Raw genomic sequence first — 24,003 nt, forward strand, 5'->3', positions numbered from 1 at the left:
CACAAGGATGGAAGAAGAGGCTTCCTTTGATAGCATGCTAGCTTAAATTGACCACAAAACTAGGATCTTAAATAAACACAGTAGAAGACAAGAAAAAGCTTATACTTCATTACTGCCTTTGCCAAAAAGGATCACACAGTTACAAGCCACTGAAGAACTGGAGCCAGTGATCATGTAGTCACATTTCCTGGATTTATACGAGTGATCTGGAACAGAGAGGTTCTGAATCACCAAATTCCTATTTCGCCTTCTTTTTTCAGATTGCCAGAGGGTGTATATATATTTTTAATAAATCTATATTTTTAATAAATCTACATCTTTATTTTTTATTACATGGTTTTAAAACCTAGATATTCTAGGCAAAGATCAGGAACCACTGTACTAGGCACTGCAATCAACATATGTTCATCACTTTAAATAACTTCTAGTATACATATTTGTATACTTGCTACAAGAAGTTCTTTTTTGGGTACATGATAAAATTTGAGAAATGAACTTTTCATTTAAACTCTTCAAGACCTGTAGGTTTGTGACCTTGAATACAAAGAAGAAAAGAAAAATATTACAGGTGGTCTGTGCCATGTCTAATTTTACAGCTGTGCAATCAGATCTCAGTTTTTATTAGAACAATACTTAAGATAGAATTTCTCTTGCCACATTTTCTGCTGTTCATTGTCTGCGTGGAACTGTATTTTTTTTTTTAATTAGCAATTAGGGAAAAAGCATATAAACCTGAACATTAAAATAATAACAAAATTTTGGCAATGTCACTTAGAAATTTAGACTCTAAAGCGATACAAAGAAATTGTTTTCAAATTCAGATTATCTTTTAATTAATCTCCATATGCCAGAAACAAAAAATAGCTGTAGCTATACAAATAAAAGTTAATTGCATGCAAATTGCTATCCCCTCACAGGGATCAATACAGTTAATACTATAAACCCCTGGAGGAGTACTGTTAAGCATCTGAAAAAACATGAGATGTCGCATTGTAATTTTAGTTATTTCCCATTTTTTAAATTTATTTACCTACCAGCATAACCTTACCTTAGCAGAGCAACTTAAAAAGAATCATAGAATAGTTTGGGTTGGAAGGTACCTCTAAAGGTCATCTATTCCAACACCCCCTGCCGTGGGCAGGGACATCTTCAACTAGGTCAGGTTGCTCAGAGCCCCCTCCAACCTGACCTGGAATGTTTCCAGGGATGGGGCATCCACCACCTCTCTGGGCAACCTGTGCCAGGGTTTCACCACCCTCAGCGTACAAAATTTCTTCCTTACATCTAGTCTAAATCTACCCCCCTTTAGTTTAAAGCCATTCCCCCTTGTCCTGTCGCAACAGGCCCTGCTCAAAAGTTTGCCACCATCTTTTTTATGAGCCCCCTTTAAGTACTGATAGGCTGTAAGAAGGTCTCCCCGAAGCCTTCTCTTCTCTAGCCTGAACAACCCCAACTCTCTCAGCCTTTCTTCACAGCAGAGGTGTTCCATCCCCCTGATCATTTTCACAGCCCTCTTCTGGACCCGCCCCAACAGGTCCATGTCTTTCTTATGCTGAGAAGAAGGAGAGGTCAGAGATAATGCAAGGAGAGGAGAAAGAAGAAGAAGGGGGGGAGAAAGCAGTATTTGAACATGAACTACCGCAATTCATTCCATAAAGGAATTATTGCAGATTTCTATGCTCCCTAGGTTGGCTGTTTGGGTTGTTGGGGTTTTTTTTGTTTGTTTGGGTTTTTTTTACTAACTCTACATGCTATAAACATTTCCTATGTAAAATTAAGCTGTGTGATCTCATCCTGAGTGCTCTGTACCACATCAAAAAACCTGTACTCACCGGTATGAGGTTTCTGGAAGCAAATCATCGATAACGTAACTTGTAACATTTCCTACTGGAATGCTGATGTCACCCAGGTCAATGTTGTATGATGTAATCTCAGCTCCGTTATTGCATGGTTCTTCCCAGTTCAGTACAAGGCACACAGAGGGTGAGAGTTGATAGGCATCCATGTGCTCATCCTCCAGCACGGAGAGGGTAGAGACTGCATCAGGCACAGATGCCGGCATTTTGCAGGTTACCAGGTCACTGTAGGGTCCAGCTCCTGCCTGGTTAATAGCCTGTGTGTTAAAAAAAAAATTTTTTACAGGATAAATGTTCTGTTTCACATGTCTATCGAGTTCATAATAATGAACTGTGTAGCCTGGAAGAGTTGCATGGATTCTTCAGAGGATATGCACCGCTGGCTTATTCTCTAAAGGATGACTCATACCCTCTACCTATACTAGAGCAATTAATATCTTCCTTTGTTACTCAGGAGTATGTCTCAGATAAATTGGAGAATATTTCTCTTTTCCCTAATAACTATTTAATCAAACTTAACAGTAACCTTTTTATCAGCAGCAAACTTTGTTTAGTAAGGGAAAATGTCACAGTCATGCTGTTAGTGACAGATGACATCACATTGTTCAGCAAATTGGCTACCCGAAATTGTTGAGCCGCCCTGTATAAAATCCTCAGTATACTGCAGAGTGCAACATCAGATGCTTTATGCAAGCAGAGTACCCCTAGACATAAGGGGTATTTGGCTTGCTGAGAGCTACACTGGTTCCTAACTCAGAGGATGGATAGCTAATTTCATGCTAAAAAGTTTCTGATATAAGAATATAGGAACTCAGCATGGCGTTAAGTCTATGACTCAGATTTCCCCAGAAGTCACAAATCACTAGCAAACCACCACCAAAGCACACAGTTCAACATTTTCCACAAGAGAGGAGAGCAACCAATTATCAAGCTTCTCATCTTGACTCATAGATCCAGGATCCCAGTGGAAACCAAGTTTCAAAATCTGGCCCACTTCTGCTCGCTGATTACAGAGACTGTTGTCTTTGCAAGCTCAACATTGCACAATTGTACAGACCTGGTTTTTTATGGGTTGATCAGTCAGTGGCAAATGCTGTATATGTTGCACTGGAATGGCCTAGGAAATGACTAACATTACCTCCTCAGGATTATTATAAACTCCTGTGCACACAATCACAAACCATGCAGGCTGGAAGGGACCTTGGAACACATCTAGTCCAACCTGCTACTCCAAGCAGGGTCAAAGCTGAATACAGACCAGGTTGCTCAGGCTTTTGTCCAGTTGGATCTTGAAAAATTCCAAGGATTGAGATTGCATAGCCCCTCTAGACCACTGTTACAATCCTTAATTGCCCACACAGTGATAACTTTTTTCTTTATATCTCATCTGAACATCTCTATTTCAACCTGGAGTAAAACTGGACACAGTATGCCAGGTCCTCATGAATGGTATGTAACAGGCAACACCACCTTCCCTTGACCTGCTAGCTGGGTTCCTTCTGATACAGCCCAGCATGCTGCTATCCCAACAAGGTACGTGGAGAGCTTATGATAGCATATTATGGTACAGGCTGAGCTACAGGAGGTTCAGAAGATCCAGACCTTCAAAAGCAGCTTTTGATGTTGCCCAGCATCGCCCATCATCCACATTCCCTTTGCATTTGGAAAAGCGAGCCCAGAGTCTCCCACCAGATTAGAATTAATTACTAAACCTGGGTTTACAATGTTGCCAGTAGGACTACAACAGCAAGGAAAGGACATGTCAAACAATTGTTTGATTTCTTATCTATGCGTAACTGTAGTGAATAACTTATTTCTGCTATGCTTAATACAAACACAAAGCCACGTTCTGTTTTTCCAGGAGGCGTTTTGTTCAATTGAAGAAAGAGATAATAAAGTTAGATTTGTCAGCCTTTAAAAAGCCCTTCAAAACAAATCCTGCTCCAGGGACACCTTCTATTTAGTGAAGCACTCCTAGAGCTGTTAAAAGTGAGCCTTGTTTTGTGGTCTGCCAATGATATTATTTGTCTTGCCTCTAAACCAGTGTTTGGCAATCTGTATCTTGCTCCAAGCAATTTATTTTTAGTGGTGCTTTTAACTGCTTTATTGGACAATCTCATCATAACTGATGGGAATTTCATTCTTCTTTGCTTCCTAGATACCTCCCCCCTGCAAAATGATGCAATATTTCCCTTTGCAGAAGCCACAATTGTTTTCAGGAATATTCATTACAGGAAAAAAGTTGAGCAACAGTAAAGACAAATTGTCTGCCCTGCAGTTATATATGCCTGATTCCTCAATTCTCTCTTTTTATTGAGTTACTGTAGATTGAGATAGCAATACTGTGTGTTTACTAGAAGGCAAAGTAAATGTGGTTTGGGGAATCTTTATTTTTAAAAAGTAAAAGATTTTTCAGTTAAAGCTGCTAACAAATAAGAAAAACAGCTATTATCATCTCCTTTTTCTTAAAAAAAAAAAAAAGACTGAAATTTCTGAAACTATTTAACTTTCCTTCTTTGTCTGCTATACCTACTGTATTCTTTTTCTTGTAATTGTCTAAATGTTCCAGTGTATCTTATAACAAATTCTTCTCCATATAATACACAGATCAGATCTAGAGGATAAAGCCCTCTGGAAAGTAATGCATGGGTCATTGATGGACTTCAATAAAATGTCTTAGTGCTGTTATGCATTTCACTTAACTTCTGCCTATGGATTAAATTATATTGGCTGTGTTAAAAACTGGGTACATTTGTGCAACATTTTTGTGGCAGGTAATTTAAAATGAACGCCCACTCGAAATCAAAGATGCTATACAGCTGGCTGTTTCCATTTTTAACATTAAAATCTCCTTGAGCTCCCTACTGCTCACCGCAGAAGCGGTCTCACGGTGTCCTCCCTGCCCAGTGGATGCTGAATGCTTTCCCTCCCATGCAAACAAGAGGCACTTTCTGGCTCACACTTCCAAGCCACTCACACACGCTCTTTCAGTTCTCCTTCCCCAACAGTGCCAGTGCAAGGTATACGGCCAGCTATGACCAAGTCAGAAAATAAGTTGAGTGTAGAGGTGTGGGGCACTAGCTCCTTTGGCTGTTGGCCAGCTGCTCGAAAGCTACTTTGTAAAAAGAAAAAATAAAAAAAAAATTCAGAGTCCTGTTTAAAAAAAAATTTAAGAAGGAAACACTCAACAGAAGCATGTTGTCCTCGATCAAAGAAATGACCCTGGGTGGTCCACACATTGCCAGCTGTGTGGGTACGTGAACTTTTGGTTGGATTACTGGTGGTATTCTGTCTTCACACACAAATAAATCTTGTCGAGGAGTATCTTGGGCAAAAATATTTTTACTTCACTCCCACTTACTTTACTGTCCATTTATTTTTCAGTAGACATAAAGGAGAAAGTGCTGTATTTTTATTTTCATATATACATATAAAATAAATATATTTTAAATGTTACTTTTTACTGAAAATAATAGGAGAGAAAGAGATCAAAGAAAAAGAAATCATATAGAGACTCTATATGAGATCCAATCTTACAAATCTAAGAGACAAAATGGTAAAGATGAGGACTCACTTTCTGGCAGCTACCACCTCCTATATACATAGGAATCTACTCAGCTGGTTTGCTTTATTTGATAAATGAAACAGATGTTGGAGTTTATTATTTAAGCTAGGGGAATCTTCAACATCCAGTTGGGAGGTAGATGTTATTTACATCTCATTACCAAGAAAAAAATTAATTTTTCTGGAAATTGTCTAAAACATTATCATTTTGTTTTAATATCTGAGGGCAAGGTGGCTGTTAAAAGCATTATTCACTGAAAGTAAACCACACGATACATGAGAGCAATTTTCGAGAGCTGAAAGTTATACCAACTCCCTTGTTTATCACTTTGAATTGTGTAGAATCTAAACTGTTCAGTTATAAAGCAACAGTCTGCATTATTTAAAATAAACGTACATTCCTTCTGACTTACAGAGCACATAACTTCATAGTGGCTAATGATAAAAATAAAAACACTGTGGAAGGAAACTCTGTTTACATCTTAGATTGCAATGCATGCAAAACCTCGTAACTTCCATACCTGTAGCCTACAGCAATAATGCGCTGCCGCTGACAGTTCACTTATTTCAAAACAGGTATCTGTGCCATTATATGCAAGTTGTAGAGATTCCCCATCTTCTCCCCACTCTAATCTGTATTCAGAGATGTCAGCGCCAGAACATTCAGGACTCTGCAACACAAATATTTATGTGATTCAATTCACAAATGAGCACTTCAGATCTCTGTGTTTCACTGGGTAAGGAATAAAGTACATGGAAAAAAAACCCCAACCCTTATTTTCAAATTAATACACCGTTACTGCTGCAAATGGAAATGCGCTGAATTAGTGTTCCCTAATAGGCTGCTGAAACAGGCCAATTCTGCACAAAAATTACCTGATAGAAATTCAGAGAAATGAGAAAGTGTACGCAGCTACTTTGCTTTTCATCAGGACACTCAGGAATAAGTTGTCTCTTCACTGGCTTGGCAGAAGCACAACCATAGAGAACACAAAAAAGCATCAATCTAGCCTAGTCTAGTCATAGAATCATTGAGGTTGGAAAAGACCTCTAAGATCATCGAGTCCAACCGTCAACCCAACACCACCACGCCCACTAAACCATGTCCCTAAGCGCCTCATCTACACGTCTTTTAAATACCTCCAGGGATGGGGACTCCACCACTTCCCTGGGCAGCCTGTTCCAATGTTTCACCACTCTTTCAGTAAAGAAATTTTTCCTTATATCCAATCTAAACCTCCCCTGGTGCAACTTGAGGCCATTTCCTCTTGTCCTATCGCTTGTTACTTGGGAGAAGAGACCAACACCCACCTCGCTACAACCTCCTTTCAGGTAGTTATAGAGAGCGATGAGGTCTCCCCTCAGCCTCCTTTTCTCCAGGCTAAACAGTCCCAGTTCCCTCAGCCGCTCCTCATAAGACTTGTTCTCCAGACCCCTCACCAGCCTCGTTGCCCTTCTCTGGACACGCTCCAGCACCTCAACATCCTTCTTGTAGTGAGGGGCCCAAAACTGAACACAGTATTCGAGGTGCGGCCTCACCAGTGCCGAGTACAGGGGCACGATCACTTCCCTCCTCCTGCTGGCCACACTGTTTCTGACACAGGCCAGGATGCCATTGGCCTTCTTGGCCGCCTGGGCACACTGCCGGCTCATGTTCAGCCGGCTGTCGACCAACACCCCCAGGTCCTTCTCTGCTGGGCAGCTTTCCAGCCACTCTTCCCCAAGCCTGTAGCGCTGCATGGGTAGTCGAGTGATCAAAACACAGCTCTGGAAGAGCTAGCCTTCAAGCCTGAAGTAGTTACTCACGTTACACTCCTCAACAAGCGAGGAGCTCGTCTGAGGTTTTCAGTGAAAGTCACCCATCAAGCTAATGGTCCCAGTATGGGACACGGGAGTGCGGACCTGGGTACGTTAATGTCCACAGAAAGACTTCTACGGGATCCAGTAATCCCTTTATCATCCTTAAGTCTAGAGGAACACAGAATAAATACCGGAATTTGCTGGAAATAAGATAGTGCAGGCATAACAGCATGGTTCCCAAAACAAAATATTTCTACCTGAACTACCTCAAGCTATACTGTGTGGACTGAAGCGGCTCGGTGAATCGCTGCTCTACGTGCAGAAGTGTGGTCTAGGATATAGCAAAGACTTTGTGATTACGGCATGCAAGGTCTAATTTCCAGTAAAAGGATCCAGAGCATCTCTGCGCGCCACAGTGGCCACCCTGCACATGCACATGGGCTTCTCTAGCTCTGCCTCTGAGCATCCAGCTAGTTTAGTAGGAGCATTCAGAACTGCTAAGCCAGTGTTTTAAAACAATGTGTAAAAAAGGCATAGTAGGCACCATGGTGTGCTCTCTAGCCAGACAAGAAAACTCCACAGTCCTTTGCTGTTTTTCCTTCATATTCAAATCAACCAAAAAAGATAAGACTCTTTAAGAAAAGATAACCATTGCAAACCACAGTACTTCTTCCACAGCTTCATTTTTAGCTAGAATAAACAAATATATCCAGCATATAAACACAGAGGCTACCAGAAACATTGCTGCATTCGCTCATCATTGGGGAGAGCAAATGCCTGTCCATACACTCATTTAAAAGGTAACATTTAAAAGCTTCAGTGTGACTTCTAGCTTAGCGTCACAAAATGTTTCAAGAAATATAAACAAATACCCCCAAACTGCACCAAATGCACCTGTTTCATTATAAGATTAAACTCAGATTACTTTTGTATCTAGATATGTTGTTAGCACAATCAATTTATTTGAGCATCTCGTGAACATTAATAACGTCTTTCTCAACAAGGGCATACTTTTGTGGAGGGACCTGACAGATGCAGGGCTGGAACGGCTGCTAGGTTTTCAAATAAAGTTGGTGGCAGAATTACAGCCCCACTGCTCCATATCACAACTTTATTTATGACAACATCCTTTCCTTTCTGCCTTAATTACATAACAATTCTTTTTTTAATGACACCAATCAACCCTTCAGCATTTCAGCTAAGACTTATTTTAAGAGTCCAATGTCTAAGATCGTGGAGAATGGAGAAGGAATGCACACAAAGTAAAATAAAAGTAAATATTTGGGAAAGAGACAAACAATTTTTGAGGAAAAAAACCTACATCATAAGCATTTGTGCAGAATTAATTTCATATCAGAGACTCCAGCTTCAGCCAAAATCAAATATTTGTCTTCACAATTCCACCCCAGGACACTCTGACACGCTAAAAGCCTGCAAAGAGCACTTCTACCCGACCAGCGCTCTATCATCAGACGCCAGCGTAGGAGGTCTTGCGTCTGAACCCTGGTTCGGATGACTCATGATCAACTTCATGTAATTCTTTAAAAAGAAAAGTAGAGATGATGATTTTCTACAATAGAAGAGCTTCTGTATACAGTTTTCTTGCACAGAAAAAAAAAAGGTTCCAAACCAGTGGATAGCTCTCAAGCTAGCTTTCAAGTTTTGCAGTGACCATATTAGTTTGGATAAGCAAGATGGAAATTAAACAATCAGGGCACCTGACTTACCTCCCAGCTTACAAGTACACGTGTGTCAGACAGAAAGGAGAGGGAAGGTGCTCTGCACTGGCCAGGCGGTCCTGCTGCCGTGGTGACTTCTGTAGGTTCCGAATATGGCCCGTACTAGAGGGGAACAAGGTGTCTGTACATTAATATATAGACATACACCCATCTCACATTCCTCAAAGGCTTTTCAAGAACAGCACACAAACTTTTTCGATGCAGTAAACCTTCTCAAAGATAGACCGGGCTTCCAACACTCGGCATCAAATATCAGAGTTCAGTACAAGACCACGTAAATTATTGCAAAGTTAAAATGTGAGGTAAGCTCAGGTACGAGCAGACAGCATGTACACCCTCCAGTGCGGTGGTGAGTGCCTGTGAAAGCATAAGCCACCTCCAATTTACCCAAGAGTGAGAACCTGCACTGAGCAACAGAGTAACTGAGGAACAGTTTGTGTCCCTCTACCTTACCTTAAAGTAATGTGTTCACATGTCTGTGCTGTAGCCTGGCTTAACTGGCTTCTCGTGGATATAAGGAGGAGCACAGCAACAGTAAAGCACATACTGGAGTCCAAATCCATCTTCTTTTATATAAAATGTCTGCCACACGTTAATTATAAAAGGATAGCATGTGATGGAGCCCAGCCTGGGCGTCTAAGAGCAGCGTTCAACATGCAGGGGCATGTTGCACACATGCTGTGTATGGCTTAGCTCCACAGGCAGCTAAGCCAGCTGCTCAGACAACTTTTGAGCCCTTAGCAGGAGAATAATTTAAATGCATATTAGCAAAAGAAATTTCAAGAGTCTAGAAAACTGGCTTCAGCCAACAGTGCGAAGACAGGAGAGAGAGAACAGTGGAAATAGCCTTTCTGAGGCCACTTGAGTGGGATAATGAAGTTTGTTCAGTACATCCCCAAGCTAATTAGAAATCATTCTCCAGAACAAAGGAACTTTGCTGGAAGCAATTAGAGGAAAAGCACTGATACCTACTTATTTTGGAATGCAATACTAGCAAGTATGAAAAAAATGAGCCACTACAAAGGCTGAACAACACTGAAATTACGAACCCCAGAAAACCTCTCAACAGACACATGTCAGTATCTGTGCTATTGAGAAAGGCTAACACTGATCGCTTTGTTTGAATTACAAAGAATGCACACTTCAAAAAATCTCATTTATTGACTTCTGGTGTTTTCTTTACCTAATGGGAGGAAGAAAGGTGTTTGCCTCTGGTAAAGAACACCAACACCCCGCCCCCCATTTTGCATCTGGTAAACCCCAACCAATCCAAAACCAGCCCCCTCGTTTAACAAAAGATGGGACTAGAAATGCTTTGCAACTTTAAACACTGTTTTGCCAAAAAAAAAAAAAGGGGGGGGGGAGGGGAGAGAGAAAAAAAAAAGAGGAAAAAAAAAGTCAAGGTGTCATACATCCAAAGCTACCAGGTAGGCAATTGATTTCATTCCAGCAAACAAACCCAATCTCTCCATGTGTATTTAATTCATTTTTCACAAAAATAAAATAGTGGATATTTTAAAGACAGAACAGTTTAAGTGTCTTGCATATTTTTCTAATACCTAAGTTAAGTTTTAACAGAACTTCTCCCTGTAAGTGGATAACTTCAAATGTTTATGTTAAGTTTGTCATCAAGATTTCCTGGGAACAAACACATCAATATACATGTACTGTTGCTGGGACAGCCTTTATTTTAAAAAAAAAAAAAAAAAAAAAGTTGGAAAGATGCTCTCACAAAGGCAAGCAGAACCAACCCAAACCTCATTGAATCAACAAGATCTTTCAACAGATCTCCGTGGGCATCAGGTAGAATTTATGATGTATTTGGAAAGGCACATCTTCCAAGGAAATCATATAACAAAAAAAATAATCAAATCTATAAAGTATGTATGTTTTTCAAATTAAAACGAAAAATCATTAAGAATGCAAGCTTTCCTCAAAATATATCAATACCTGAGTGAAATTTCAGTAATTGTTTTTACACAGTTAAGATTTAAAAGGAAAAAAAAAAAGGAATGCAGTGGAAGGGGAATAAACAGATTCTTCCTTGTAAGCAGATATGACTTTTAGCAGGGATTTTGCACGTTTTGGTCCAGCTGATTTTGGCCAGTCAAATCATATTAGTACCTGAAATCTCCTTTTAAAGGACTAGCAGATTCAAAACTGCAGCTCTTCCTCAAAAGTTCCTTTAAGCATTTCTCACTTTATTTTCTTTTGTCCATCTCCCCTTCACCTTTCTGATCACCAGTACAACCACTTTCCAGAATCACCCATCTCAGGCATAGTAACACCTCCAGCGAGAAAAAGCCAAAGCACGCTCCGGCACGCTGCACGTACCCCACCATCATTCAGAGCTCTCACTCTGAACCGATACGTTGCTCCAGGAAGAAGGTTGCTGACGGTGCACTCCAGATCAGGCCCATGATACACTTCAGAAACAACTTCTTCGGGTTCTGTCATTTCTACGCTGTACTCTGAAACAGGACAGCCACTTTCTGACAGAGGGACATCTAGAAAGAAATCATATAATTCATTAATAACATAAGGACATATGCCAGGAAGATTCATTTTTTTACTTCCCATACCACAGAAATATATATACACACACACACATATATACACACACACAAAATCAACAATGATTTTCCTCTTCGATAGATGCCTTACCTGCAGTATCTCATCCATGTACATGATCAAAATTTTTAAAGCAAATGAATAAAATTACTCTTAGTCCTAAACATTCGCCAGGTCAGATCATCACATGCAAGAGCAGCAACTCCCCCAAGGCAATGATCTGTCACCCTGGGAAGCTGTGTTTGGTGCCAGGAGGTGCCCAGCTACTTTTTAAAGCAGAACACAGTAGCTACCATCCTCTTCTGAGGATGCAAAAAAGCTTCTCTGCTTCTTTCCCCCAATATCAAAGGTGGTGGTGTGTGCAAAAAAATTGGTTGGTGAGGCAGGTGAAAAGTTATAGAAAGCTGCACGAAGAATGGGACTAGCGCTGAATACACCCTTTCTGGGACAGAGAGAAATTAGGAGGCACATAGTGTCTGTCTGACCCAATCTTGGCTGTTGGCTATGGTTGGACACAGGCTGAGGTGGGTCATGTACACTCCAAAACAACTACTTACACACAGGATTTCTGGCAAAGCCTCATTAACGCCCAATAAAAGTATGAACAACTGCCATCCTTGAACTTTATTAGTCACACTGCTAACATGAGATTCTAAGTATCTGTACAATGATCTAAACCCTGCGCTTCACTTGGAATAACAGCTGTTTGGGAAACGGAGTTTGTTTTCTGTTGTGGGCACCTTTTTCGCCATGAAAACAACGTATCTGATAATATTTGCATGTTATATTACAAGCCAGTACCACAGAATCAACCTGCCTGGGGTTCTGAAAAGCAGTGCTCCACCATAAGGGGTACGGTCTTCCAGGAAACAACATGGTATCTTGGATGCACAGGTGAATTTTTATACTGGTGTTGAGATATATTTGTCAGTTAGAAATGGTACTGCTCTAGAATTTAGCTTAACGAATGACACCACAAAGACTCTTGGATGCTGCAAGATTATCACAGTAAAGAAAAAAATCTGTTGGATACTGGCATGTACCTTGTATTCTGAAAAATGTGCATTTTTTGACAGTTTAGTGTCATGCCCATGGTCCAAGTCCTTTGCAAAATTACACGTGTCCAATGGATTGTGTGTTATACTGTGGATCAGGGCTTAAATGCCACCCAAAATCCTCAATATGTTCTAACTCAAATTTCTGAGAGAAGTCCTACATTAGAAGTAGCAAAATGCTTCTGCTAAGCCAATATTGCAAAGGAATAAAAAAGACCTTGAATCACATGGTATTTTTGCAATAAAAGGATAGATATTCTAATATAGCTGATACTTTATCGTCCTAACATAGAGACAGGTCCTAACTAAAACAAAAATGGGAGCGCAGTATCAGGCCTAAAGGACAGCTGGAGGACAGCTAAGTTCAGAAAACCAATATAGAGCCACAGCAGTCGATGAGAAGTTGCACTTCGGACTTGCACAGACTTCACTGGTCTTTGCTTTGTACTTCCAAGTGAACAGAATACACTGCAACTTTTCACAAGGTCTAGCAGCAGAAATAAAAGCTAAGGCAAGTTCAGCAACTAACCATCAAGATCAAAGCTATTCCACAGTGAGATGCTCCAACAGCTTACCCCATTGTAACTGTACTTCTTTGTGCTTCGGCTTCCCCAAAACTCTTGGTGGCCGGCAGTGACCTGGTGCAACACTTAGCGTACGGACAGGTAAACTTTCAGAACACTGGAAGAGAACAGGAGCTGAAGTTAGCTCTCCGGTACGATTATTGCCTACAAAGTGAGGCATGATTAGAAAGTGGCATAAGGAATTGTTTTGTACAACAACCACTTAATAGAAATTTATATAAACAATAAAGAATAGGAGATGCTATCAAGCATGTTACTTACAAATGCAATTAATAGAGTTCTTTCATTAGCATACTCAAAACTGTAGCACAGGAAACTTTGATGGCTAACATTGTGGGGTTCTTTATTTTAATTTTCCTTGTTTTTAAAAGAATATCAAGGCCTAAAGTACTCAATTATTGGGGAAAAAAAAAATCAAAGCAGGAGGAATATAAGTGTAGGTACTGAAATGATTTTAAATCAAAGAATGGAATGACAGGAATCAGTGGCTGGAAAATGGAACCCAAAAATTTAAAGAATTCAGCCACATGAAAGGTAATTAATTGCTACAACAAACTACCCCTACTGCATCTTCACTCACTACCTTTGGTCAGTACAGGCTCATGTACATGAGAGTCTGTGGTCTTTCTCAAGCAAGTGGCCATATCAGACAAACACAATAGTCTTTCCTAGTGTAAGTATAAACACCTGCAGATTGGTTTTGAGGAAACCAGATCTCACTAAATTGCAATTTGCCTGAAAAAACCCATCAAGTACACATAGTAGTCTTCTAAAATTCAGCAACTTGCAACATAAGATTAACTGCAATCAGTGTAGCTTCACTGTGCTACAGGAAAAATATTCACCTTCTTTTCAAAGCAGAAATCTTTTACCAAAAATAGCAGATAAATCTCTGAGAAATATAACACCAATAGCCCTTATTGTTAAATAATACTTACCTGACTGTGTCCACCAGTGCTGATACAGCATGCCCGGAGTTTATACAAAGTGCCTGGTTTCAAGTGAGTACAGGTATATTCTGTAGCCGATCCACTATATGCCACTTCCCATTGATTTGCTAAAAAATGAGACATATCCAAGTTTAGAGAAGTATAATGCAAGAAGTTTACTAGTGTCTAGGAGGAAAGAAAATCCTTAATGTGGTCTTCCACAAATGAAATACTTCAGGAAAGTCATTAGTAGTAATATTACTATGAATATTATTCCCGCTTAAAGACATACAAATACATAGACACATATACAAATATCTATACTGACAAATATAAATATTTCTAAAATATATTAAAAATAGCAAATCAAACAGTAACAAATCAAACAGTTCAGCCCTATAACCTGTAAATTCCACCAGTTTTAGAGACAAAGAGCATATTTTAAAAAGAAACACAACAAAAACTCCCGAAAACCCAACCCAAACTCTCCCAGGAACCCTGCAAGTTTTAAGGCTGCAACTATGTAACTCAGTTTCAATTGTATCTGCAGCATTAGTACATTAATGATAATAACAATAATAGCCCAAAGGGTCAGTAATTCTTTATAGTAGCCATAATGGATTGAAATGGAGAAGACTTGTTTCAAGTTTACCTTCCGGACTTCCTTGAGAAATCTCTAATAGATACTTTAGGATCTCCGAACCACCATTATCCTGTGGAGGATCTGAAAAAATAAGGCAAGTTGTTAGTAAATCAAGATTAGGAGTGAAATCTAACAAAAAAGATTACAGAACTTGTTTCTGATTCTGCTCCTTCTCCTCCACAAACTCCCCCACACTAACTACACCAAGGAATTTATAGCAGAAGTGGGTAGCAGACGTTAGTTTTCAGCATGAGTCAGAATAAGGCAGCTGGAGAACGATGCTACAAACAAAACGTATGGAAAAAGCATTGAAAGAGATGCAGCATGGACACTTGCCCCATCGATAAAGGAAGCAGCTGGAATGATGCTGCAATGGGACATGAAATGGAAGGTGAAAAGCCTGAAGATGCACTTGAGTGAAAGTGCAAGTTAGTCAATAAAAACAAGCAACATTTTTGATTCTGAAAACGTAAGAGCCTCTAAACATCTTTTAAAATATTAAAAAAATTAAGTTGTCAAGCTCTCCAAATACATTCAACTTTGGACTGAGAAGCAGCATGAAAAACCTAAGTTCTAATACATATTTACATAATTTTATTTGAATTTATTATGACCCAAAAAAGCTCTACTATGACAAACTGAACTGGCTTACCCCACTTCACACTAAAGCCGTGAGAAGTTATTGGCCCTGTAATAACGGGTCTGGTTGGAGGTCCTGGCCTGTCTGGGCTTGTTGTACAGACCAACACTTCGCTGGGAGAACTCTTTCCTTCCACATTAGAAGCAAACAGCTGAAATAAAACCACAACAAGTTTACTATTGTTTACTGTAACTGCTTTTCTGGGAGTTGTGCATGAGACTGCTTTTAGTAATTGCACAAATATCATTAAACTGGAAAGTATGTCACACCCCAACAAAGTGTGTCGGATTCCAATAACAGATATTAGATTGTCACGTTGTTTCTTTACAAACCACACTAATTTTTCCCTTCCCTCCACTAACAATAGATCATGACATGTTTAAGATAAGAGCACTGCTGTTTTTCCCTTTAAAAAAAAGTGACATGGCAACTTGCAGTTATTTACTCATAAAAGATGAAAACGATGACAATAACTATGCTATTTTTGTTTTGGAGGTATTTCAAACTGCTATTTAAAACAAATTAATTCAGAGTATCAGTAATCACACAATTAAAAGCTTAAGTAGCATGACATGCAAACAAGAAACGCGTAGTCTACAGCCACTGAAACGAGCAGGATGCGCACAAAGAAAACTTTCTCAGCCAAATCCTTCATCTCTACTCAAGAACACCTTCTGCTGACTTAAGGGAGAAGGTTGCTAAGCTAAGAGAAGACATGAGGACCTGGCCAGGAGACTGAGCAGATCAGGATTGTACAAGAAACCCCAAATGGTCCAATGTTTTGTGGCTGCTGAGAGCTGTATTAGCTCATGCTAGTCTCTGGGACAGAGATCTGCTGCCAAGAAAGTGAGTAATAAAATATGTACTATAATTGCTAATTGTAAATATAAGCTAGCAGGAACCTTTCCACTTGGGAAGCTCTGTTATTCTCAGGAGTAGTCATTTGTATCCTCTCTAACACAGGCGTCTGAGGAAAACAATTTGCAATTTTTAAGGCCGAAAAAGTAACTGAGGTTCTCTAGCCCATATGCTCGCTTTAAACAAGTCATTAAAGCCACTATCAACTCCTGTGTATCATCTTTTGGTTCTTTTCTGACTGTTCTCTAATTTAAGACATCTTGCTATGAACACCAGATACATGAGCTAGACAAATATCCCAGTACCAGCTCTAGGGAATCAGTGTGAGCTACAAATGTAATGCAACATTTATACATTTCCCCTATGTATACAGCTAAAGATTGCACTAGCCCGGCAAGAACTGAAAATTCATATTAAATTGATTGTTCAAGCAGGATCTTCAACACTTTTTCAGAGCAACAGCTTCCCCAACCTAGAGTCCTCCACCCTCTTAGTAGGAATAAAAATAAAACTTTGTTTGTTTCCAGGTCACTGATAAAATTATGAAATAGTATACACAGCACTGCTTTTTGTGGAACCTCACTAGAAACAGTCATTGGTGATTCCCTTCCATGCCGACATGTCAAACGCTTCAGAGAATTAAATTTCTGCACCTTGTTGTGTTGTGTTTGGTATCATTTGCCCTTCTGTGCTAAACCCTCACTCGGTACTGAACAAATGCCTTTACAAGGGTGTATCACACTACCATTATCACTTTAATTAACCAACCTTTATTTTATCAAAAATGTTAGCAGGATGCCTCCTCTGTAAGCACACATTGTCTGGCATGAATTAAATTTCCCCCTTAATTCTTTATTATTAAGGGGGTTCTCCAAAGAACCATATTTTGCCCAGGTTCAGACAAGCCTAGAACTTGCCAGATAGCCCCCATCGCGAATTTTGGAACACTGCTGTGATCCTAGGGTGTCTGCGTTTGGTTTTGTTTGTTTGTTTTGTTTTATAGTTTTGGGGATCCTTCCCCAAGTTCCGCAGCTAATTAATGCTGGTCCGCATGCAACAAGGGAACGTCTCAGTGCTGAGTGAGATCAGAGTTGTGCTTGTAGCCAGTGACACGAGGCTACAAGTTTGCTCTGATATCAACCCAATTTTGTAAAATTCATGTTTAATTTGAAAGCAGGGCTGCAGAGAAGCGCTAACCGTCCTCTTCCCTCAGACAGCCACAGCAGCTTTTACAACGCTAAACTAAAAGGCATCATCTCCGAGCAACACCACAAAAACTTCCCGACTCTTTGGGTAGTTCTTCGTGGAACTTCACAAGGTATTCTGTCCCACAAAACAATATATGCAAAGTTGTTTTTAAGGATTTAAATGAGTCTTTGGGTAAAGTTTTTTTTTTGTTGCTCCTGAATATACTAAGATCTACAGAAGCCAAATGTCTCTGAATCAATACAAACCTATGCCATCCTTCTCTCCCTGCACTGTTTACAAGTGACACAAAGCCACTTCCAGACACCGTTTCTGTTTGGCAACGTGGGAGCACGGCGGACGTTGGCTTTAGAGACAGCTCCTCGCCATCTCCGGAGGGACGGCAGCGCTCCGGATGGTGTGGCCGAACGCCATCTTGTGGAGCTGTGCTCGGCTCCCGGCTTCGCGGCAGCCTCCATGGCAGACAGCCCTGCCGTGGGGACAGACAGCTGCACCGCAACCTGTCTGGTAAAAACCACACCATCTTCTCCTTGATAGCAGCACCCGGCACTTGTGTTGTGCTTGATGGCTTCAGTAACAGCAAGGCAGATGACTGAATTTTGTGTTTGCAAAAAGACTTCAGAGCATCTCTCTTGGGGGGTCTGTATTTAGGAGCACCCACAGAGCAGGAGATACCAACACTTGCTAAAAGACCAGCTCCAAAACCAGCCACATGTACGTATGAGACGGAAAAGCTTGAATTTCTGCATGTCAGGGGAAGACAGGCCCCTGAGCTGGGGAAGGAAGCTGTGCTTGCTGGGCTCTTTACAGTGTTTTCTCCATTGTGTAGAAGTGAGATTGGTTTTGTGACCATGGATCAGGTTTTTGGGGAGCCATGCAGCTGACTACAACTACCTCAGGCCCTGAGCCACACTTCTACAAGATCATACCTGACAGTACACAGTACCAAGAACCATGCCTGTTTCAAAAAGGCTGAGCAATGAGCATTTTCCGTAGTAAAAGTAAAAATATAAATTTGGTTTAATCTATTAGGTCTTAGTGCAAGATAAATTTGTATTTGATAGCTCAATTTTGCAGGTAGTACACTAAAGGGTTCCTACAGTGCCTGGAAAAAATCCCAACAGAGAAAATACTATGCAATGACAAGAGGAAAAAGATTTTACCCTGAATTTATACTGCGTGCTTCTTCTGAGATTCTTCACAGTACAGGCTTGCTCCTCTCCAGTGTACTTTGGGTGAAACACGCTATCCTAGGAAAAAAAAAAAAAAAAAACACAACCCAAACAAATTCCCGTAACTGAGGAGTCTGAGGAAGTGCTCTCTGTATTACAGTCTGTAGCTAGAACACATTATAGCAAAGGAGCTTTATAGTCAAGTGCTTTTTTATTATTTTTATTATTATTATTACTTTTAAGCTGCAAGGCCACAATAATTTTCCTTCTAGAAGGATGGTGCAACTGACTTGAATAATATAATTTTCCTGTAAAATAAGCACAAAAACAATCGTGACAGTTTAACACATTACAGAAACAGAAGTGACAGATGACAGAACACAAGCACACCACACAGCGGTAAGAAGGACATGGCAGACTGAACTGGTTAAGGACAAGCTGCCCTATACCTTACAGACTCCTGTGAAGCTTTGTAAAATAATCATGGATGACAGTACAGATTTTTAGCTAAGGATTCATAATTCTGCTGTGGAGCAGAACAAATCACACAGCTTCGTCCTGCCAAGTACCCAGTACTCCTAAAAGACCCTCCAAAGGAGCAATCCACAACCTTCTCAGTGATCTTGAATTAATAAATGAAAAGTCAATCTAAGTGATGCAGTATACTTTATAGTAACACGGTACTTACATTGTCTTCTTCCTGAATTTCCAGGGTGTAGGAAATCACTTCCTCTGGTGTACATCCTTCTACTTTATTCCACTGCAATGCGATCCACGTAACACCAGCTCGAACAAGCCTTGGTGCAGAAGGGGTCTGAGGAATATTACCTGCAGTGTAGCATACCACCTCCTGGCTGTACCCACTGCACAGAGACAGAGAAGGAGAGAGAGGAATATTAAAAAACCAAACCAAAACAAAACTAAGAAAACCCAAACCTCAGTGTATTTAGAGAAATATGTCACATTTTCAAAAAATCTAGACAATATTAAAATTGCCCAGGCAGAAAAGATGAGCAACCAGTTAGGAAACGCCAGAACTAAGAATAGAAAAAAATGCAGGATTATATGTGTTCTCATAGTCATTTTGACAGCTCTCATCACAATAATAATGGAAAAAATAATATTTGATTGTCTAAATGTATTAACTGTGAAGTAGAGGAAAATTTCATTTAACAAAAGGGGAACTAAAACATAGGAAATAAATCCCCAAGTGTTCAACTTTTAGACGTTGAAGTTGAGATGCAGTTTCCACCTTTTACAAATGCAGAATACAACCTCTATTTAAGCTACACTTCTGAAAGCCGAGTGCTTCAGCAAATCTAGTCCCACTGTTTCAGACACACCCCTCCAAAGAAAGCAGGGGAAATTTATCTAGTCATGACCAGGCATGCTCAGCATCACGTAGGAGCTGTCTGGTGCAGGCACAGATAGCTTCCAACCCTCCAGGCTGGCTCTACTCCTTTGCAACTTTCCCTGCCCAAACTTCTTTGCATTTTAAGCTGAGCATAAAGTTGCTCTTTTGCACAGCTCAGGTTGCAAACAGAGAGAACATCTGCGGCAGAGGAGACGTGTGCTCTCATCTTGTCTAAATCCTAGCACACAAGGCCTTGAAACATAATAGGCAGTTGTGTTGAGCAAGTATAGGAAGAGTTCTCTTCAGACTCCATGCAGAATATATTATGTACAGTGACAATTTGAGAACAAAGTTTGAAATGGACAGATTTTGGTGAATTTTCAGGAGGACAACATCACAACTTTCAACTGAAGGCAACATTCTTGCAATTTTCAAATCTCTGTTTCCAAAGTACAAACGTATTTTGTTCCTTAAAGTCATCGCATGAATACATAGAAAAAGCCACATGTCCTTTTTCTGAGTCTTCTTCCTCAAAAATAACATATTTGTTGAAATATTCTTATAGTTTAAAAAAATCCACCTATAACTAACACCCAAACAAGACAAAAATCATCTTAAATGGTAAGTCCACAAGCATTACAACTAACCAAAACCATCTCACGACACAAAGTGTTAGATGACATTATCATGTCATAACTTTGAGCGCTCTCTATAAAAATGAGCCATGTGCTGTTGGTGCTTATCTCGTAGATTAACACAGAGCAGCTGACCATAAATACAGATCTTAGTTCACTCCCTCCTCAATAGCCTGAGGAAAAAAAAGAGAGAGAAGAACCAAAAAAAAAAAGGGGGGGGAGAGGGTTGATGCATGCCCTAAGGTATTTTAAAAATCTGGAATCTGGCAAAGAAAAGAGATGCCAAAACTGGGAACTTTGCACAAAACTGGCAGTCCGCTTCCAGTTACACTCAGCAGCTCCAGCTCAAGCCTCTCTCTCTCTCCAGATCAAGTACTATTTCAATAGGGGGGGAAGTAATCTTGCAAGAAGTTGGCAAAAGAGACTCTGCACACATGAACAGTCCCAGTGCACCTCAGAGGTAAAACACAGGAACATGAATAAAGAAACTTTTTAAAGCTATATATTACGAAGAGGTTTGTATTTTGGAAGAAAGAACAATGCAGGAATCTCCCTCAGCAAAACACATTGCTATATACCACTAGTGTTTCTTTTTCTGTTCTTGTAATAATGATTAGATCCTGTTTAGCTAAGAAGGACAATAAAGGAGTATACATAGAGCACTGGATGTTTAGCTTCTTCACAGCTAAACTTTTCCTGGCCTACTTTCCTTCTGTGAGTACAGGAGCGCACAGCCCCTGCAGCACGATGTCTCTTTGGGCACACTCTGGTCCTCAGCTGCGTAACATTTTAGCCCAGTGCTCCCTAGCAGCTCCCGGAGGATTGCAGTAAGTCTGATTTCTCACCATCTTCATTTGAGCACATCTGTTCATGTGCAAAGAAAAGCAGAACCTGAAACCCATCTTGCAGGACCCTTGGGTGTGCCTGTCCTCTCGGTCCTGGCACTCTCACCCTTCTTTCCCACCCCATCAGCCAGCCCTGCCAGTCCTGCGGAAGAAGGAAGGGACTATACTGCTGAAAAAAGACAGAAGGGCTTTGCTTTAAACCAGAAAAATAAATATATCAAGATTCCTTTCAAAATCTGTAACTCAACTTCCTCTTGCTTGTTTTTCTTGGTTCACAGAGGTCCCTAGTGGGAATTTTACATAACAGATGTATTCTGTTTGTATTAGGAACAGACCACAAAACACCATTTAACACCTCAAAAGGAGCCTATCTTCTTAGGCTAACCTCATCATGCTGAAGGTACACGGCAATTCCCTGGGAGGTGAATGATACCACCAGGGAAGGTGCGACTTACTCTAAAGCATTAATAATAGAGCAAATGTCAGATATTTAACTCAAAACTATAAAGAGAAAAAACAAACAAAAGTCCCCCCAGAAATTCCTCTTTACACTGCCATTGATAGTTAAACTTTTCAACTACCACTTTTTCTCAAGAAAGCGTGTACCTTGGGTAACTTACCTAGTACCGATGTCATTCTGAGCTGCTAATCGGAAGGTGTAACCCAAAGCCGGACAAAGCTTAGTCAACTTGCAATGCTTCTGGCTTCCAAAGTAACATTCTCTGAAAACACTGTTCCTTTTTCCCTAGAAAGAGAGAAATCTGTAATCGGATAGCTATGAAACAAAACTACACGGTTCTTATTTTAAAAAGAGCTGTTAAATGATATTAGAATTAGATGCTTTCATACAGGCACTGTGCAAAGAAAGCTGTGTAAGCCACTGACAGCATTGCTATACTACCTAAAATAACACAGATCAACACAGTCAGTCTGCTGTCAGATTCCTCCTCTTTTCAGATTCTTATCTTCATGAGATTTATCTGCAGCTTCTGTCATCCTACTTGAAGTGCAATTTATCATCCTCATTAACCAAAAATCATGCAAGTTAAGGGTGAAATTAATCTCTGAATCAACCCGGTCACAGGAGCACAGGAAAGCTGCAACCAACGTTTCTTGCAAGCACTACCCTCTGTGCCTCAAATCCCACGTAAGCCCTTCCTGGTCCTTCAGAAGCACTCTATCCCACAAGAGGGCTCTCGCTCCCCACGGTCCAGCCCACGGCCAACCCCAGCGACTGCTGCCCGAGAGGGACAACCCTGGGTGCAACTCTCTGCTCAGCCCCATGCCCTCAAGGGCAAAATAGATTTACTCATCACGGAGGAGTATTTAACGCGCCAGGTTCTGTACCCATCCCACTGCTCAGAGCACACGGCATGTGATGAGCAAAGAGGATTTGTTAGAAAGCACGAAACTTTGTTAAGAAACTTGGATGCCAGAGGTATGGTTTATGGGAGCTTCACAACAACGTGACCTGGAACGATGATGAGCCCTGACAAAGCCAAGATGGGGCAGCAGCGAGAGAGGGTACCGAGACATGTCTAGCTCCCAAGTCCTTCCTCAGGTACACTAAGTACAAACCAGCACAGCCGAGGATAGGGACACTCAAAAGTTCTCTCCCTCCCTGCCATGTTTAAAACAAAACAAAAACCTTTTCAATCCAGCCTGACTTGGTATGCCCTATGGCAGAAACAAAGCTGAGATTTTTGCAGGACAGAGACCCTAAGACAACAAAGAGTAACTGGTCTCATCCTATGCCACACGTGGGAAATGGTCAATTTGAAATCTTTCAGGAGAAAGGGCATAGATTGCTCAACTCTACATAAATAATATCTACCTGATCTGAAGCAGTTTAAAGGAGTTTAATTTCAATACTTGAATGCAAAATTAATGGACAAAGTACCCAAAAGCACACCAGAAGAGAAACCTAGCAAAGCACACCCAAGGGCTCAAACTGGTGCACAGGAGATAGTTATGCCTATCTCTGCAACTTCTTCTGACTTAAGAGCTCTGCTATGCCATTTACTATTTTTTACACCTGTCTCTACAGTTTCTAATTATTATTTTATTTTGGTAAAATTAACATCTGCCCATAGACAAGACTACTTATTTCACCTGATATACACCCAGCTTGACAGAAGACTATGTTTCTACACCTAAGCAGACTATGAGGAAAATTATATATGTAGGTGTCCTTCACAGCAGCCAAAAGCCTCACCTGCTCTGTCCTCCCACACACTGTTCTTCCTCCATGCTCAATACATCACTTCATCATTAACGATCTCAAAAATGTCCGAGTGGGACATACATTTTTCACTGGCCCATTCTCCAGCCCCTATCGATTTCCACTTCTTTTCACTCGGATTGCAACACAGAAGTAAGAACTCCATAAAATATTTGTACTAAGTCTCCAAAACGTGATTATCAAGCTAGAAAAAATCATGCAGACCGCCAGCACGGCACAACAATTTGGAGGCACTGAAGGGACATTTAGCACACTGGCAAACAGCCATAACTTACTTTTATTTATACAATGTGATCCTACACTTGTTCTA

At 40.4% G+C, this 24,003-nt stretch overlaps 1 protein-coding gene across 1 annotated transcript in view; it reads right to left on the reverse strand.

Annotated features, from left to right (window-relative positions):
- The window catches only part of FNDC3B (fibronectin type III domain containing 3B), a 218,161-nt gene that overhangs the window by 40,284 nt on the left and 153,874 nt on the right, over window positions 1–24,003 (reverse strand). The window contains exons 12-22 of the mRNA XM_076341361.1: window positions 22,072–22,196; window positions 19,306–19,480; window positions 18,609–18,695; window positions 15,394–15,532; window positions 14,751–14,822; window positions 14,108–14,226; window positions 13,161–13,266; window positions 11,294–11,466; window positions 8,948–9,061; window positions 5,942–6,091; window positions 1,833–2,113 (exon numbers count right to left, since the gene is read on the reverse strand). Coding sequence (XP_076197476.1) covers window positions 1,833–2,113; window positions 5,942–6,091; window positions 8,948–9,061; window positions 11,294–11,466; window positions 13,161–13,266; window positions 14,108–14,226; window positions 14,751–14,822; window positions 15,394–15,532; window positions 18,609–18,695; window positions 19,306–19,480; window positions 22,072–22,196 — 1,541 coding nt within the window. The remainder of the gene's footprint in view (window positions 1–1,832; window positions 2,114–5,941; window positions 6,092–8,947; window positions 9,062–11,293; window positions 11,467–13,160; window positions 13,267–14,107; window positions 14,227–14,750; window positions 14,823–15,393; window positions 15,533–18,608; window positions 18,696–19,305; window positions 19,481–22,071; window positions 22,197–24,003) is intronic.

The sequence above is a fragment of the Aptenodytes patagonicus genome, chromosome 6, assembly GCF_965638725.1.
Source record: "Aptenodytes patagonicus chromosome 6, bAptPat1.pri.cur, whole genome shotgun sequence".
In the NCBI taxonomy this organism is placed as follows: Eukaryota; Metazoa; Chordata; class Aves; order Sphenisciformes; family Spheniscidae; genus Aptenodytes; species Aptenodytes patagonicus.